This window comes from Lithobates pipiens, unplaced genomic scaffold (genome assembly GCF_037356315.1).
Source record: "Lithobates pipiens isolate NorthernLeopardFrog02 unplaced genomic scaffold, aLitPip1_a1.2 Scaffold_18, whole genome shotgun sequence".
Lineage (NCBI taxonomy): Eukaryota > Metazoa > Chordata > Amphibia > Anura > Ranidae > Lithobates > Lithobates pipiens.
The window spans coordinates 556397431-556415886 of record NW_027507758.1 but is presented as its reverse complement, the minus strand read 5'-3'; the positions used below and the strand labels follow the sequence as shown (position 1 = coordinate 556415886).

Sequence of the window (18456 nt, the reverse complement as noted above, 5' to 3'; positions counted from 1 at the left end):
TTAAGTGTGTCCTAGGGAGTGATTCTAACTGTGGGGGGGATGGGCTACCACTGACATGGCAGTGATCACTGCTCCCGATGACAGGGAGCAGCAACTCCCTGTCATGTCACTAGGCAGAACGGGGGAAATGCCTTGTTTACATCTCCCCATTCTGCGGCTCCTTGACACGATCGCCAGAACACCGGCGGACATCGAGCCCGCGGGCATGGTCACGCTGTACGCCCATTTGCCCACCGCTGCTATTGTGCCAGTTAAAGGAGTTTTGTACAAATTGCTTATTAGTAAGGTCCAAATGCAAGAATAAGCCCTTCATTCAAAACATAACAAGGTTCCTCTGCTGGTGTCTGCTTGCCTGTGTAAACCACCAAGCAATAGAACCATGCAAAGTTATTATTTTGGATATTTTCTAAATACAGAAAGGTCAGTCCAAGAACCCCTGTAAATTATTTATGTATTACAGGTACTTATATAGAAGGAGGAAGAGGAAACAAACTCATTGCGCAGAGTTCAATTAAAAGCACAAGAAGTTTAATGGCCAATCTACTGACAGAAAAGATGAATATCACAGGCATATCGGAAAAACATCAGTCAGACACTCTCCATAAGTCCGAACACGTCACCGCTGTTCCTTGCCTGACATACGTTTCGTTCAATAGAACATCGTTTGTGAGGCAGCAGGGACAAGATATTTTTGTCTCATCTATCCCTTGGGGAGCACAAGGTGATACACCTGCTGTTAATTGGAAGGACACCACCCTTAGTTTGTTCACCTAAGGATTAACTAGTGTTTGGACACTTTCATCACTTTAACACATATAAAGTTTTTTGACTATGTAAAGGACTTTAATGGTTTATATCCTCTGATATCATTATATTAAGGGACGATTTTTATCACTACATCACTATTTTGACAGTGCAACATTTTCTTTATCTATTTGTTTATATGGTGTATACATGTTCATGAGTGCTGCTGTTGTGTCATACAGTTATAATCATAATTAGCTCGCTAAGCGCAATTTTTCCCATTGATATTGTTTTATTAACAATAGTTGATGTCCCCTCCACTAACATATATCCTAATTTTTCCTTTTTTATACAGTTATTTTTTTATACAGTTTTTGTGTAATATATATATCTTTTGGAAGGTTTCTCTTTTCAGATATAAGGGATATATTTTTAATATATTCAGAGCTATGAATGTTAATATTGCATATATGCTCCATAAAGTTCTTGTATTGGGGCTAGGGCAGATATAAAGCGCAATATACAAACGTATACCACGCTGTCCAAAAGTGCAAGGATAGCAGCCAGCACAGCAGTGAAAAATAGATAAATATGTAAATAAGTCCAGCGCTAAAATATGAGTACAATTCTTTTGAATAAAATGTACAAAGATAAATAAATATCCATAAGTGAAAATATGGGGACCAATGTAGGTCCTTATAGTGATAAACCAAAAAGTAGTCCAGTGAAATGAAAAAAACAATCCCGGTGTATCGAAACAATAATATATCAGACTGTGAGTGTCACATAATTACTGAAAATTTATAGAAGATCCACCAAAGTCACCAATCGCTTACCGGAACGATTGAACTCAGATAGGTGTACACCTAATGAGTCAATCAGGCTTTTTGTAAGGTACCAGGTATGGTTCCGGCTCACAGCAAAGGCTCAATCTCCAGGGGGTCTTCAGACCAGTGGATATCAGTAGATAGGACAATATATAGGGCAGACAGCCCAACCATTAGATATGGAAAGAAAAAGGAGGGCACGTAGCGTAATTCCGTATGGAATGAATGAAATTTAATCAGAATATATAAAGGTTACACTCACATTTTCAAAGATTAAAAAAAGAGCTTGTAAGACAGTAACAGCGGAATCAGGGGAAGTCTAGCTGATTCCGCTGTTACTGTCTTACAAGCGCTGTTTTTATCTTTGGAAATGTGAGTGTAACCTTTATATTTTCAGATTAAATTTCATTCCATACGGAGTTGAGAACCACTGATGTAGGAGCTTCCTGTAATAAAGACCGGTCACTGCTGTATCTCTCCTCGTACAGTGTGACTGGTCTTGTCTCCGCCCCCTCCTGTAGTTTTCTGCAGGCAGTCTGTAGTGGGTGGAGCCTGCTGGGTCCCTCCCACAGCTCTGCTCTCTGCACAGACTATGTGCAGTACAGTGCTGATGTTATCACTACTTTTACAAGGTAATACCTTGGTTTATAAAAGCACTTAGCACACGCAAAGTAAATCTTTTGAGGTTATGAAGGATTACTATATATTTAAATGAAAGTTTTTGTTTTTGGATTTCAGCTTTAAAATGATTGCAACCGCATACAAAAATATGTAGCATTTATAAGCAGCAAGGGCAGAAAACCGCACATCATCAGATATATGTAACTCGTACAAAAGCATGTGGTCAAGACAACTAGGAACCCAAAATCAACTAAAAAGAATTGGTCAGGCTGGAAATGTTGGGTCACCTACCCTGAGTTTTAATGGTGGTTCAGGGGTAAGTAGCTTGGTGGTTGAAGCACCAAATCTTCCTTTAATTTCTGGCTGTGTATCTTAGGATAGTTCAATAGCACGTGCGGTACCTTTATCACCAGCATATACACAGTGTGGATAAATATTTTCCAAGCACCTAAACCTGTTTCTTAATACCTAGAGGATATTTACCTCAATTAGTCCTGCATAGGATTTAAAAAGACATAAAGGTCAAATTCTACTGCATTGCATTGTCCTGCAAATCTAACTTGCTTACAATATGGGCGAGCATAGAGATAGGCTAATCAGAAAGCTGGGTGGATCCTTGCTCCAGCTGCATAGTCTGCATCATTTCATGACCATCCACCTAATATTGAGTAGGTCCCCCTTTTGCCTTCAAAACAGCTCTAAATCATCAAGGCTTGGACTCCAATAGACCTTTGAAGGTATGCTGTGGTATCTTGCGCCAAGCTGTCAGTAGCACATCCTATGTTGTAAGGTGGGGCTTCCATGGATCAGATTTGTTTTTCCAGCACATCCCACAGATGTTTGAATGGATTGAAATCTGGAGAATTAGGAGGCCAAGTCACTACCTCAAACTTGTTGCTGTGTTCCTGATAGCATTCTTGAACCATTTTTTTATTGTGGCTGGGCCTATTATCCTGATGAAAGAGCCACTATCATCAGGGAATACCATTTCTTTTAAGGGGTGTACTTGGTCAACAATAATGTTCAGGTAGGTGGTACGTGTCAAGTAACATCCACATGATTGTCAGGACCCAATGTTTCTAAGCAGAACATTGCCTAAAATCTCTACTGCCTCCGCCAGTTTGCCCTTTTTCCCATACTGCAGCCTGGTGCCATCCCTTCCCCAGATAAGCGACTCACATGCACCCAGCCATCCACATGATGTAACAGAAAACATGATTCATCAGACATGACCACCTTATTCCATTGCTCCTTGGTCCAGTTTTGATGCTCATTTTTTGGCTGTGGACATGGGTCAGAATGGGCACAATGACTGGTCTGCTCTACATACTAGAGGAAAAGAAATACTGCGAGACTCATGTGGCCTTCAAGCATCAGGGTGTTGGAGAGTTAAGAGATGTTTGGCACTGGTCCGGATACCCTTGTCTAAGAGTTCCCGATTATGATTTGGATTGTAAAATTATTATAAGCTGTTGGGTGCTCATAAAACTCAGCAGACCCCTCCTAGCTGCTCAATCTCAAGGAATCACAGATTGGTTTTCTCATTTGATTCATATTACTCTTCAGAGATTGGTCTAGCGCCATGGAAATCAAGCCCCATCAATAAATATACAAGCTTGATTAGTACAAGCGTGCATGTCTATCTGCTGATAGAGAACAAAACTGCTAGAAACACTTAAATGAGCTAGCTATAAGCTCAAATCAGCAAATGTCATAGCAAAACATACCTCCACAAATAGCTGCACTGCTGTAAAATAACCAAATTCCTAGAAATACTGAGAGATCAACTCATGTAAAAATACTTTTAACAGAAATAATAATTTCAAAACCAATACATGCCCTATTTAATAACTCATATAAGGATCAAATGAACAATAGTAAGTTAAAGAGGTTCTAAATGGAGAAGGTTTTTTTACCTTCTATGCATCAAGGTAAAAAAAACTTTCTGGGTTCAGCTCCACCCCTCCAGCCCCCCCTTTTACTTACCCGAGCCCCATCTCGATCCAGCGAGGTTCATGAGAGCAACGACTCTCCTGGGTCTCTCTCTCCTAATTGGCTCACGCAGCAGAGGTAGCCATTGGCTCCGGCGGCTGTGAATAAACAGCCAGTGAGCCAATGAGGAGAGAGCGGGGCCAAGCCAAGGTTATGCTTGTGAATGGACAATGTCCATTCTAAGGAGTGCGGCTCGGGAGCGAGACCGCTCAAGTGCCCCTACACCAGGAGGTTTGCTATTGGGGCACTCGGTAGGGGGAAGAGCAAGAATCGCTGGCGGGTGACCCAAAAAGCAGAGGATCGGGGCTGCTCTGTGCAAAACTATTGCACAGAGTAGGTAAGTATAACATGGTTGTTATTAAAAAAAAAAAACTTTAACACTATAATTATGATGATGGATCTGATGTTGGCTATCTCACGTCTCATGGTACCTATGGGTACCTTCAAAGTATATCTAAACTCAAGAACTAATATATTGCAGATTATTGGTCTTTAGATGGGACAACCTGAACAAAGAAAACAAATGCAATTAACTAAGTACATATTTATAAATAAAGAAAATACCTGTTGATCCCAATAAAATCCAGTGTCCTTGTGCCCTCCTGTGTAGTGAAATTAAATCTCAAAACATTATCTGCCTTCCCAACATCTTCTGTGAACTACAAAACCCCTCCCATTATTAAAGATGAGGGTAGGTTTTTGTATCCCAAATCAGAGGACCAACCTAAGGTGATGACACTTTTCCTCCGTAGATATGGTGTGGAGAGCATTGTCACTCTAGGACAGGAAGTTTGTTACTGGCAGGATCACCAGGGGAAAATAAAGTATAAAAAAATACCCAAATAAAGGAAACCCTTGCAGCCCCCCACACCTGAGGACTGGTAAGCTGCAACTTATATTCTCTGGTTTTGGGTTTATATATAATTTAATAACACCTTTGTTTCTGGTGACTTCATGAATGTAGACATTTAAAACATAGTTACCTCCTTCACCAAATACAGAAGTAATTTCATTTATGACCTTCTTGTAAACCTCTGGCTCCGAAATGATGAAAGCAAGTGTCCAAAATGTAATCTAAAATAGATAGATGGTGAAGACATTATTGAACTGCTGCCGGTTCTAAACAGTCTTCCAATTATATTCCACAAATTCTACTGGATATACTAATTTATCTGAGAAAACAGGCATCACTTATTGTCCATAGCAGCCAATCAGAATCTTCTTGTCCTTGTTCTATAGTGCACTGGAAGAAGGGAGAATCTGCTTGCTACGGTCAATAGCAAATGTCTGACATAATAAAAAAATAAGATATTTGTGGATTCACTTATGGTCTGTGGTTAGTATAGATTAATATGCTTATTCATCAGCACACAATTGATCTTCAAATGTTGTCCAAAACCTTTATTGTAGAGAGATCACATCGGTGTCACGCAGGAACCCTTCATCAGGTATGTGACGCAGCGGTGCTGCACGGCTCTGAAATGTTGCATTTGTACCTTTGCGATGAGATCTCTGTACAATAAAAGTTTTGGACATTTGACGATCCATGGTGTGCTGGCAAATATGCATATTGATGTGTGATGAGGCCAGTATCCAGCTGGTAGTCGCTGCAGCACTGCCGATTGTAAGATTGTAAGCTCTAACAAGCAGGGCTCCCTGATTCCTCCTGTATTGAATTGTATTATAACTACTTTCTGCCCTCATGTTGTAAAGCACTGCACAAACTGTTGGCGCTACATAAATCCTGTATAATAATAATAATAAGCCCGTCAGGACGAAACATGTCAGTAATGCGGTTACATCCTCTGATTTTAACCATCTGGTGCTCTTTCAGAGATATTTCCTCTTACTTCCTGTCCTGTTGACAACAGTTTTACCAGACAAGAAGAGAAAATTTGCTGCAGGGACACAGACTGCAAACAAGATGAGAGAGATTCAAGCCATCTTCTACTCTACTAAGATAGTTTTTTTTTATTTACTTTCTATCTGTGGCGTTGCAGAGTTCCCCTCATTTTCTGTCCACTAAATCATTGTCAGGAGGATGGGAAGCGAGGAAATACATCTACTGGAGCCCCTGACAGCAGTAAATCTCTAGTAAATCTAGAAATGATAGATGCACCTCAACTATGCCTTGAAAAATTTACATTTTGTTTTGAATTCCTTGAGGAGCACTTCCCACGGCTAGGCATGGATCTCCATTTCTATAGCTGTATATTTGCAGTGTGAGCTCAACAATGCAGAGTTGCCTCTGAAAACTCGTCTCACCGAAATGAGATTTAGGGTGTCAATACTGTGCTGCTCATTATTCTCCTTCCTGGAGAGGAAGCTGTACCTGAGATCTGCATTGCAAGGATCTTCCTGCTTCTTTTCATTAATTCTTTGGATCTGTGATTTCTACACCTTTTTCCTGCTAATTCTTAGATCACCAGTCATCGGGGGACAGCTCTAACATGAGGATGTAGAGCCCTGCAAATCTGCCAAGATGGCTACCTCCACACAGAGACATAGTGCAGAACAAGGCATGGTATGTCCATAATGAGGAAAGATCAGCTGCAGGGGAGCCACAGGCAATGCTGCTGACTAGTCTTGTTTCTCTCTGTCAACTTGCACAGATAAGGTCCTCTTAAAGACTTCTCATTTTAGAAGTAAATGTAAAAGACCACAACCAACCATAGCTAAAAACAAAGATAAAACAAGGCCTCCTTCTCTACCATGGTACTTTAGCTGAGACAATTTATCTAGATGCACTTACAGGGTTGGCGTTGGCCTGCGATGCCCAGAGCAGTAATAGACTGAAGTTATGTGTGGAATTTCCCTTGAGAGTGTCCAGCAGATGATGCAGCAAGGTCTGTAAAAGATCGAGAAATCATACAAATGTATTCATCACCAGGGTAATTCAAAATGTACATGCAGCTTCGACTCCCTCTGTACCCATTTTATCGACAGCTGTAATTTTATTCAATGTCTGAAGCAGGTCCATCTGCCCCGCCATTACCATTTTCTATGAAAATTAGGTGTCAAGTAGCTTGGTGGACCTACTGATAATAGCAGGACAGGGGCAATAGAACTTGAAGGTCCAAAGAACTGTGGTCTGAGCAATGACTTACAATAGTAGAGAAAGTAGCACAGACAAGCAGGCGATCAGGACTAGTGCAGACAACAGTCAAACAGGTACTGAACAGACTCCTAGTTTGCACAGAGTAGGTAAGTATAGCATGGTTGTTATTTAAAAAAATAAAATAAAAAAAATAAAAACACAACCTTTAGACCCCTTTCACACCAGGGCGTTTTGCAGGCGCTATAGCGTTAGAAATAGCGCCTGCAAAACGCCCTAAAGAAGCTACAGCATTGCGTGTAGTGTGAAAGCCCCGAGGGCTTTCACACTACAGCGGTGCGCTGGCAGGATGTCAGAAAAAAGTCCTGCCAGCAGCTTCTTTGGAGCGGTGAAGGAGCAGTGTGTTTACCGCTCCTCCACCGCTGCTCCCCATTGAAATCAATGGGGCAGCGCTGTAATACCGCCGGCAAAACACCGCTATTGCGGTGTATTGCCAGCGGTTTTAACCCTTTCGCAGCCGCTAGCGGGGGGAGGGTAAAAGCGCCCCGCTAGCGGCCGAAATACGCCGCAAATCCGGCGGTAAAACGCCGCTAAAAATAGCGGCGTTTTACCGCCGACGCTATCAGCGGTGTGGTGTGAAAGGGGTCTTAACACTATAATTATGATGATGGATCTGATGTTGGCCATCTCACGTCTTATGGTACCTATGGGTACCTTCAAAGTGTATCTAAACCCAAGAACTAATATATTGCAGATTATCGGTCTTTAGATGTGACAGCCTGAACAAAGAAAACAAATGCAATTAACTAAGTACATATTTATAAATAAAGAAAATACTTGTTGATCCCAATAAAAATCCAGTGTCCTTGTGCCCTCCTGTGTAGTGAAATTAAATCTCAAAACAGTATCTGCCTTCCCAACATCTTCTGTGAACTACACAACCCCTCCCTGTTTGTAGAAACAATGGAAGTCAAATAGAACCGGTTGATGAGGCCCATGGTTGAAGCTCTGGCCTCACTTTAAAGTCAATTAACAAGGCTAGGTGTGGAAAGCTGGAGCTTGGTCTAGCTGCAGTGTAGAAGAAGCTCCAATCCAATGAATGTCAGACAAAATCGAGGAACTCTAGCTGTTCTCCAGAAGAGAGGTGAAAAAAAAACCATGGTTAATTTAGTTGACGAAAATATTTTCGTCATAGCTTTCGTCAGCTGTGTGTTTTCAGTGACAAAAACTAAAAACAAAAATAAAATTTGAATTAAATCAATTCCAATTTTCATTTAGTCGACTAAAATCGAATCGGTTTAATTAAATTGTAATGCATTATTTAAGGATTTCTCTAGAATTTCCATATACTCCTTCAGTAAAAATCTAATAACATGTTAATATTTATAGTATTAAGGTTTGAACATGCACCGCAGACACAGATTTAGTCCTTTGTCGTTATATATAAAAACTATATAAAAGTTTCATGAACAAACAAAAATATTGCTTTTTGACAAACGGAAGTGCAACTTAAAATAATAAGAAAAAATGTATACTCTATCGGCTGTAATGCCAGGCTGCAAGTAGGGATGGGGAAGTAAATAGGTGTGATGGAGCGCACAGGGCAGGGTACATTATACTTTGGGGATGGAGAAGTGACCTGCAAATGAGGATGGGGAAGTAAATGGGAGTGAGGGCATGCACAGGGCAAAGAACTGCATGATCTGGGAAGGTTGTTATTTTACGCAGCTAAGCACTGCTACCTTGCTGGCGGGGCATGGCTAGACTATTTTGGGCCCTAGGCAAGATCAGCTACCACTTGCGCCCACCCCCCAAAGAGAAAAAATAAAAGAAAACTTTTAAAAGCAGTAGAAAACTTAAAAACATCCAAACATTAAACTACTAAATTGGGGGGGGGGGGGCTTGGGGCGTAGTGTGATGGGGGGGAGGGAGTGTGACAAGTGGGGGTGTCAGTGGGGCAGAGTGTGACAAGTGGGGGGGCCTGTGTGACAGGTGGAGGGACCAGTGGGGCAGAGTGTGACAGGTGGGAGAAAGCAGTTTGACAGTTGGTGGGGGAAAGTGTAACAGGTGGTGGCTCAGTGTGACTGGGGGGGGGGGGAATGTGACAGGTGGGGGGGTGGTAGTGGGTCATAGTGTGACAGGTGGGGGGCAGTGTGACAGGTAGGGGGCCAGTATGACAGGTGGCAGGAAGAGTGCAACAGGTGGTGGGGCAGTGTGACGGGGAAGGAGTGTGACAGGCGGGGGGACCCGTGGGTCATAGTGTGACAGGTGGGGGGACCAGTGGGTCATAGTGTGACAGGTGGGGGTGCCAGTGTGACAGGTGGGGGGGCCAGTGGGGCAAAGTGTGACGGGTGAGGGGACCAGTGGGGCAGAGTGTGACGGGTGAGGGGACCAGTGGGGCAGAGTGTGACGGGTGAGGGGACCAGTGGGGCAGAGTGTGACGGGTGAGGGGACCAGTGGGGCAGAGTGTGACAGGTGGGAGGACCAGTGGCGCAGAGTGTGACAGGTGGTGGGCGGACCAGTGTGTCAGGTGCCAGAACTTCACTCACAGAGATGGCCGCTTGTGCCAGCTTCTCAGGGCTGCCCTTAGAGAACAATAAGAAGGAGAGAGCTGAGGCAGGCACGTTGTATGGAATCCTATGTGTGAAGAGTTCTATCACAGAATACAATAAGCGGCCTGTCAGAGCAACCAATCATGGAGTTGTGTGCTTGTTGTACCATGGCCAATCGATAGCAGGGGTGGGCATTCCAAGTGGTGGGGCCAATGGCTGCCTTTGTGTTGTGTTGTCCAGGGGCTCAGTGAGTGCCAAGCAGAGGCAAGAGGGTGTGTACAAGAAGAAGTGCGGTCACCTGCCAAGTGTTCCCCCACCCCAGGGCTGGCATGGTGAGCGGGACGACCTCCCCCCGTTATTAGGAAGGCATTCCCACACTTTTCTCTCTACTCCTTTTCAATAAACACTGACAAACAGCCCGTGCGTGTGCCATCTGCACCCCGGACTACAGAAAAAGAGGCACTGATAAACTCCTATGCCCCCTCCTCCCAGTGGACTCTACCAATCATGGCTGCACCCTAGGCTGCAGTGCGCCCTAGTTTGCCTAGTGGTAGCGATGGACCTGCTTGCTGAGAGGGGAAACACTCACCACTACACATCCAGACAGACACAAATCAGAGTTCCTCTTCTGTGGTTTGCAGGGCATTGTTTCAAAACTCCCAGGTAGCAAGCAGACAGTGGGAGCCTGCATCTCTCAGCAAATACAGCTTGCTGATAGAGTCAGGGGGCTGGGGATTTAACGGACAGACGGAGCTCCAACGAAAGTGGAAGTTCAGGTGGGTACTGGAGATTTTAGTTGACTAAAATGTACAGGAGATTTTGACTAAAATACGACTAAAACTAAAACAGTTCAGATGACTAAAACTAAATGGCATTTTAGTAAAAAAAAAAAAAAAAAAACTATGGTTAAGACTAAATTGGAATATGACGTCAAAATTAACAATGGAGAGAGCTAGACCATTAATCGCTCTCTGATGTCTGCCCAGACCCCATATGGAAGAAGAGAGCGCCAGCTGGCAGGGAAGCAATTGATGAGCTAACTAAAACTGCTTTCTAACAGTAGCTTAGACAAAAATGACTATTTAACTCTTGCAGTGGGAGAGGGACACCGCTGGAAGGTTCGTTTTCAATTTTCCCCAGAGTTCAGCTTTAGGCTCTGGTAATCTCAGGCTGTTGCAGGTTTTCCACACTAGGAGTGTGTTAATATTTGTCTCCCCTGTCACACACTTTTTCGTTTATCCTGCCGGGTCTTATGTCCTGTAGTGACTTACAAGCCAGCAGGAGCAAATACAGCGTGCGGTGTGGGTAGGAGGTATTTACACGCTCAAAATATGAAATACTTGCACTATATCTTTTCATGTGACAACACTGAAGAAATGCCACTTTGCTACAATGTACATTAGTGAGCGTACAGTTTGTATAACAGTGTAAATTTTCTGTTCCCTCAAAATAACTCACCACACAGCCATTAATGTCTAAACCGCTGGCAACAAAAGTGAAAAGTGAAATACCCCTACGTAAAAATTTCCAAATTGGGCCCAAAGCATGGGCGTAGCATAAGGGGTCTCAGGGGTCACAATCGCAACCTCGCCCCTTGCTCCAGTGGGCCTGTGCAGCCTCCCATTCATATTATCATATGATGTCCAGCTCCGATCTGTCCTAGGGCCACACAGCCACCCGCATTACTGGGCTACCACTTTGTGTCATGAACAGGTTTGACCAGATTGTGTGGACTGCAAAGAGGAAACCAAAACGCATGTAAAGTGAATAAGAATAATGTTTATTTAAAGCGGAGGTCCACCCTAAAGTGGACCTTCCGCTCATCGGAACCCTCCCCCCCTCCGGTGCCACAATCGGCACCTTTCAGGGGGGAGGGGGTGCAGTTACCTGGATAATACAGGTAAATGCACCCACTTCCGGGATAGCTCTCTGCGGAAAGGGGCGTAACGTACGCCCCTTTCCGCAAGTGCCTGCCCCTTCCCGCAAGTGCCCCGCTGCCTGCTGGGAAACACACAGATCCCAGAGGCAGCGGGGAGCGTCCTTATTGCGCAGCGCGATTCGCGCATGCGCAGTAGGGAACCGGGAAATGAAGCCGAAAGGCTCCATTTCCTGATTCCCATACCCAAGATGGCGGCGGCAGGACCCGACAGGCGACCTAGAGATCGGCTTCGGGTGCCGACATTGCGGTAAGTGTCACTATTTTAAAAGTGAGCAGCTGCAGTATTTGTAGCTGCTGGCTTTAAAAAAAAAAAAAACGCGGAGTCCCGGTGGACTCCCGCTTTAAGATAAGTGATATAAATAACTAATCACCCCAAATACAAATACTGCTCAACCAACCAACAGAAACCCACAGACAACATATACGACCAAAGGGAAGTACCAAAATCAAACACGTTAGCCAGGCCAGGGTCATACACAGGGAATCAGCAAATGAACAAGGTCAGGACAGGAGAGGGAGATAATGGATGGGATCAGGCTTACAAGGGAACAGGAACACAGGAGGGACAGGATCAGGATGGGATTAGGTACAGGCTCAGGTTACAGGGTTCAGGATACAGGTCAGAGCGCAAAGAAGAAAGATACCAAGGCAAGCATGTGAGGGCTTGCAGGGTATTTATGGGACTGTCAGTGACTGTCCTCATGTAACACCTGAGTGCAGGGAGTGTTGCCTGCTCCATACTGCCAGGATCCATCCGCTGGTGGGCGTCAGTACTGCGGCCCAATGATGACATAACACCAGCAGGGAAAGACTCTCCTACTCTCCTGTCAGTTCCAAACTGCCAAGAGACACCTGCTGGTGGACCTCAGTACTGCACGCCAAATGATAGATCTTACCAGCGGATGAACCCTTTCCTGACACTTTGCCTTCCACAGTCCACACCCCTTCCTTCTCATTGGGTGAGGAGAAGCTATGAGCCATTACCTGAATGTAGAGGAGCATGGGGTGGGAACAGCCCAGGATGGGGGAAGTGTCTGTTCTGTGTGCTGGCAGCATGGAATGGTAACCAAGTTCAGCGAGGCAAGAGGAGGAGAGTGCCACCCTGTAGCCACGACCGGACCGTTGTCACTTGTGAGGTAAGACACCGCTCAGTGTCTTAGTCACCAGCTGGGATTGTCTGTAACCCCACCCACCCAGGTATGTCTGCTTTACCCCACTTCCCTGGCAACTGGGGAAAAGACACACCTCCAGGAAGAGATCTTTCCCCAACATCTGCCAGTGCCAACACTGACAGAGAAAGCTTCGGAAATTGCTAGAACAAATCCCCTAACACCTCCTGTGGGGCTGCAGGCTCCAGATTTTGTCTCACGTGGCTTTGCCCCCCCCCCCCCAGATCTAAAGTTGTGCCCCCCCAAAGCCCCCTGACTACCCCCTCTGCCCCGGATGCTATGCCTGGCTGCTGAGCTCCTTTCCCAGCACTCTATACTGATCCTTCTCCATAGGGCTGAAATCACATTCCTTTACAACACCAACAGTTAGCCACAATCTGCACCGGGTGCATCTGGCTACCGCAGCTACACTGTTGTTCTGACCAGAAAATTTCACAGGCTAGAACGGCAAAAAGCCAGATACACCCTATGAAGATTGTGTCTGACAGACTGTGTGTAAAGGAATGTGATTTCAGCCCTGTGTAGTGTGTGTGTGGGGCTGTATACAGTGCCAGGGTGGGAAAGGAGCACTGCCAAGTGATCTGCTAGGGTTGATACCTGTCCAATGATGTGAGGAGGAACTCTGAATATCTTGGCATGTGGTGGGTGTATCTGCACACACAGTGGAAACGGTGGGTGGTGGTCGGGGTTGGGGGCAGCTTAACTTTTGCATCAGGGACCAAAAGCATCAAGCTACGTCTCTGGCCCAAAGTGTCAATATTTTGTGTGGCCACCATTATTTTCCAGCACTGCCTTAACCCTCTTGGGCATGGAGTTCACCAGAGCTTCACAGGTTGCCACTGGAGTCCTATTCCACTCCTCCATGAGCTGGTGGATGTTAGAGACCTTGCGCTCCTCCACCTTCCATTTGAGGAGGCCTCACAGATGCTCAATAGGGTTTAGGTCTGGAGACATGCTTGGCCAGGCCATCATCTTTACCCTCAGCAAGGCAGTGGTCATCTTGGAGATGTGTTTGGGGTAATTATGTTGGAATACTGCCCTGCGGCCCAGTCTCTGAAGGGAAAGGATCATGCTCTGCTTCAGTATGTCACAGTACATGTTGACATTCATGGTTCCCTCAATGAACTGTAGCTCCCCAGTGCAAACAGCACTCATGCAGCCCCAGACCATGACATTTCCACCACTATGCTTGACTGTAGGCAAGAGACGCTTGTCCTTGTACTCCTCACCGGGTTGCCGCCACACACACTTGACACCATCTGAACTAAATAGGTTTATCTTGGTCTCATCAGACCACATGACATGGTTCCAGTAATCCATGCCCTTAGTCTGCTTGTCTTCAGCAAACTGCAGGCTTTCTTGTGCATCATCTTTAGAAGAGGCATCCTTCTGGGATGACCAATTTGCAGTGTGCAGCGTGTGGTCTAAGCACTGAAAGGCTGACCCCCCACCCCTTCAAGCTCTGCAGCAATGCTGGCAGCACCCATACATCTATTTCCCAAAGACAATCTCTGGATATGAAGCTAAGCACGTGCACTCAACTTCTTTGGTCAACCATGGAGAGGCCTGTTATGAGTGGAACCTGTGCTGTTAAACCGCTGTATGGTCTTGGCCACGTGCTGCGGCTCAGTTTCAGGATCTTAGCAATCTTCTTATAGCCTAGGCTATCTTTATGTAGAGCAACAATTCTTTTTTTCAGATCCTCAGAGAGTTCTTTGCCATGTGGTGCCATGTTGAACTTCCAGTTACCAGTATGAGAGAGTGAGAGCGATAACACCAAATTTAACACACCTGCTCCCCATTCACACCTGAGACCTTGTAACACTAATGAGTCACAGGGCACCGGGGAAGGAAAATAGCTAATTTACACTGTTATACAAGCTGTACACTCACTACTTTACAATGTAGCAAAGTGTAATTTCTTCAGTGTTGTCACATGAAAAGATATAAAATATTTACAAAAATGTGAGGGGTGTACTCACTTTTGTGTGTGTATATATATATATATATATATATATATATATATATATATACACATACATACACACACACACACACACACACACACATACATACCCTGGCAGAATTTATGATTTCTTGGCCATTTTTCTGAGAATATGAATAACACAAACATTTTCTAATTTTCTTTCACTCATGATTAGTGTTTGGCTGAAGCCATTTATTTCACTCAGAAAAAACGTGATACAAATGTTATAAATTGAGTTGCAGTTCAGTGAGTAAAATAAGTATTCAATCCCCAAGTAAAACATGACTCCGTACTTGGTGGAGAAACCCTTGCTGGCAAGGTAAGACATTTCTTGAAGTTGGTTTGCACTCCTCTTTACAGATCTTCTCTAAACCCTTAAAGTGGACCTAAAACCTTACATATAACCAGTGAAGTGAACAGCCTCAGATGATACACAGAGATGAAACACATCTCCCTACATACGTTTTGAATGTATATCTGCTGTCATCATCTTCATGTCTATATATTCTTTTGAAAGTGCAGGTGGTACTAGACATTTTGTCTTCCTGTTAGGCACTGGGAGTGGATTCTTGGCATACAGCCAAGACAGCTGATTGGAGGAAAGGCTCACACCCCCCTCCACACAGGCAGAGACTTGCAGAGCTGTGTTGTGACAAGTTAAGCTCTCTGCTAATCTATTTATAGCAACCTCCCTCAAATTTCAGGCTGGTTTTATCTTAGTTGACAGAGAACTTGTCAGAAGTTATCATGCTGATAACAGAGCAACAAAACAGCAGAGACACAAGGGACTCAGGGCTTTGGGGAGAGATAAGAAAACACTGCAGATATTTGTGCTTAGCTCAAATTTCATGAATCAGGTTTACATCCACCCTAAGGTTTCTTGGCTTTCACTTGGCAACTCAAAGTTTCAGCTCCCTCCATACATTTTCTATAGGATTAAGGTCTGGAGACAGGTTAGGCCCCTCCATGACCTTAATGTGGTTCTTCTTGAGCCACTTCTTTGATGCCTTGGCAGTAGGTTTTGGGTCATTGTCATGCTGGAAGACCCATCCACGACCCATCGTCAGTTTTCTGGCTGAGGGAAGAAAGTTCCCATCCAAGATTTTACAATATATGGCCCTGTCCACTGGTCCCTCAATGCGAAAAAGTCCACCCGTACCTTTAGCAGAGAAACAGACCCAAAGCATAACGTTTCCACCTACGTGCTTTACTGTAGGGACGGTGTTCTTAGGGTTATAGCCAGCATTTTTCTTCCACCAAACACAGCGAGTCAAGTTAATGAAAAAGAGTTCACTTTTGATTCAGAGAAGGATTAGGAGAAAGTGCTTTGATCAGGCGAGACCAAAACTGAGCTTTTTGGCATCAACTCGACTTGCCATGTTTGGAGGAAGAAAAACGCTGACTATGATCCTAAGAATAAAACATTTTTTGCCTGTAGTTCTACTTTAAATGTTTAAAAGAAGGAGTCTACCTTTGCACTGTCTTCAGATGGTTTACTGTCTTCTACTTCAGGTACAATGTTTTTAAACATCTTTAGCAGCCACTGTTTGGACATAGACCAGTCTCTGAAAACAGAGTAGGAGAGATCAGAATATACAGCCTATGCTAATCTTGTTCTTTATACTTAGCTTAGCTTGAATTATACTTAAAGTGGTGTTACACACACACACACACACACACACACACAAAAAATGCTTGAAATTCCTAAACAAATAAAAAAAAAACATTTGGAATTTTTTTTTTGTTTTAACTCACCTCTAAATGCCTGTTGCTAGGGGGTCCCTCGTAGTCTGCCTCCTTCAGTGCCTGGACTCCTGATGTCACTTCCCCTCAGCGCAGGAAGGGCTTAGCTCCTCCCTCCTGTCAGTCATCTGGGACATGTGACAGGTCCCAGATGACTGCCGCGGCCAATCACGGCGTGCGGCGACACTCACACATGCGCAGTGAGTGCCCAGCTGTGAAGCCACAGCCGGGTGCCCACAGTTGCAATGCCGGCGCTGCCGAGAAGAGGGGGGGCGAGCGGGGCTTCATTCCCCCGCATCGCTGGATCCTGGGACAAGTAAGTGTCCAATTATTAAAAGTCAGCCTCTGCAGTATTTGTAGCTGCTGACTTTTATTTTTTATTTTTTTTAAGGGCTACTCCTCTTTAACTTATGCTTGACTTATGTTATACTTAACTTATACTTAGCTTGATGTGAAGTAGATACACTGACAAATATTTAGTCATCATAATGCTCTACATTGCAAAATGATCAAACACTCTGATTTAATCATGCTGTATTTATCATAGACAATTGTGGTATTTTACATTACCAGGCAAGGTAAACAAAGTGCAAACTCCTAGGCCGTTTATATTTTTCAGGTAAGCAGAAATATTGTCTTTGGTAAATATGAGATTTGATAATTTTTTTCACTTTGCAAAGTTTGGTTGTGAGGAGAAGGGCCAAGTGAAAACAAGTGAAAAACAAATGCAAAGCTCACTTCAGGGTCCCAGAATAGACATGTACATAGCTCCCGACTGTCCCTGATTTCAAGGGACTGTCCCCGGTTTGGAACAAAGTCCCTCTTTCCTCCTCATTTGTCCCTCATTTTGGTATGTTCTACATAGTTGTACATAAATCTTTCACAAAGTGTTTTACAGCGCTAAACCGGTCATCCAATTTCTAAATTGTTGCATTTAAAAATATTAAAAGCCAGTATAAAGGAATAGTAGTGGTAAAAAAAAGCACTTGTGGATTTAACACATTTTTTGTGTGTGCAACTCTCCTTTGCCTTCATAATTTTGCTTGAAATGCAGCCACTGTGCCCGTGAAATGCAGCCACTGCGCCCATCAAAAGTAGCCACTGCGCCCATCAAACGCAGCCACTGCGCCCATCAAACGCAGCCACTGCGCCCATCAATTGCAGCCACTGTGACCACAGCACTCCCCCCCACCTACTTGTTTGCTCGCTGTCTGACTGGCACTTACCCCATCTTGGTGGCGGGTCAGGCAGTCCTCCATGCGGGTGACGGGTATCAGACCTGTGCTTCCTGATTGGTGCAGAGGCGGTTCAGTGTTAGAACAGCAAATATTCATATTACACACCTGGGTGGGCCCCGAGCGCAATGCTCTGCATTTCAAGTCCACCCTATTTTGAAGCCTATTAGAGCCTATGGCTCTAATCAGGTGCTTAAAAAAAATCCTGCGGCTGTAATTCAGGGGACCGGACGCCTGAATTGGGGGTGGCCGCAGCAGCCATGGATGTTTTCACGCTATGCATGAATCTATCCATTATGCATATAGGGCGGTGGCCTGATAGAGAGGGCAGCATCCGGGTGCCCTTAATGAATGGGTTGCCACGGGTCCCCCATTACCATCTCAAAACATTGGGAGGTACGGATATGAGGAATCTGACTAGTAAGTGCTTTGGCTTCAAGTATCCTCCAAACACCTGAACTCAATGCAGATAGAGAAGGAAAGCCGGCAACTCGCACATCCATATCAAAGTCTTTTATTTAGCTACAGAATAGTGAAGATAAGAACAGCTTACATTTTTCAGCAAATAGCCTTAATCATAGGCTATGACTAA

General features: G+C 44.4%; 1 protein-coding gene across 7 annotated transcripts in view; it reads right to left on the bottom strand.

Moving 5' to 3' along the window:
• Positions 1-18456, bottom strand: part of LOC143988971 (24-hydroxycholesterol 7-alpha-hydroxylase-like) — a 160710-nt gene that overhangs the window by 65765 nt on the left and 76489 nt on the right. For all 7 annotated transcript variants that reach the window (XM_077488936.1, XM_077488935.1, XM_077488933.1 and 4 more), the window contains 3 exons: positions 16358-16451; positions 6937-7032; positions 5168-5258 (listed from right to left, as the gene is read on the bottom strand). In XM_077488936.1, the coding sequence (XP_077345062.1) occupies positions 5168-5258; positions 6937-7032; positions 16358-16451 (281 nt within the window). The remainder of the gene's footprint in view (positions 1-5167; positions 5259-6936; positions 7033-16357; positions 16452-18456) is intronic.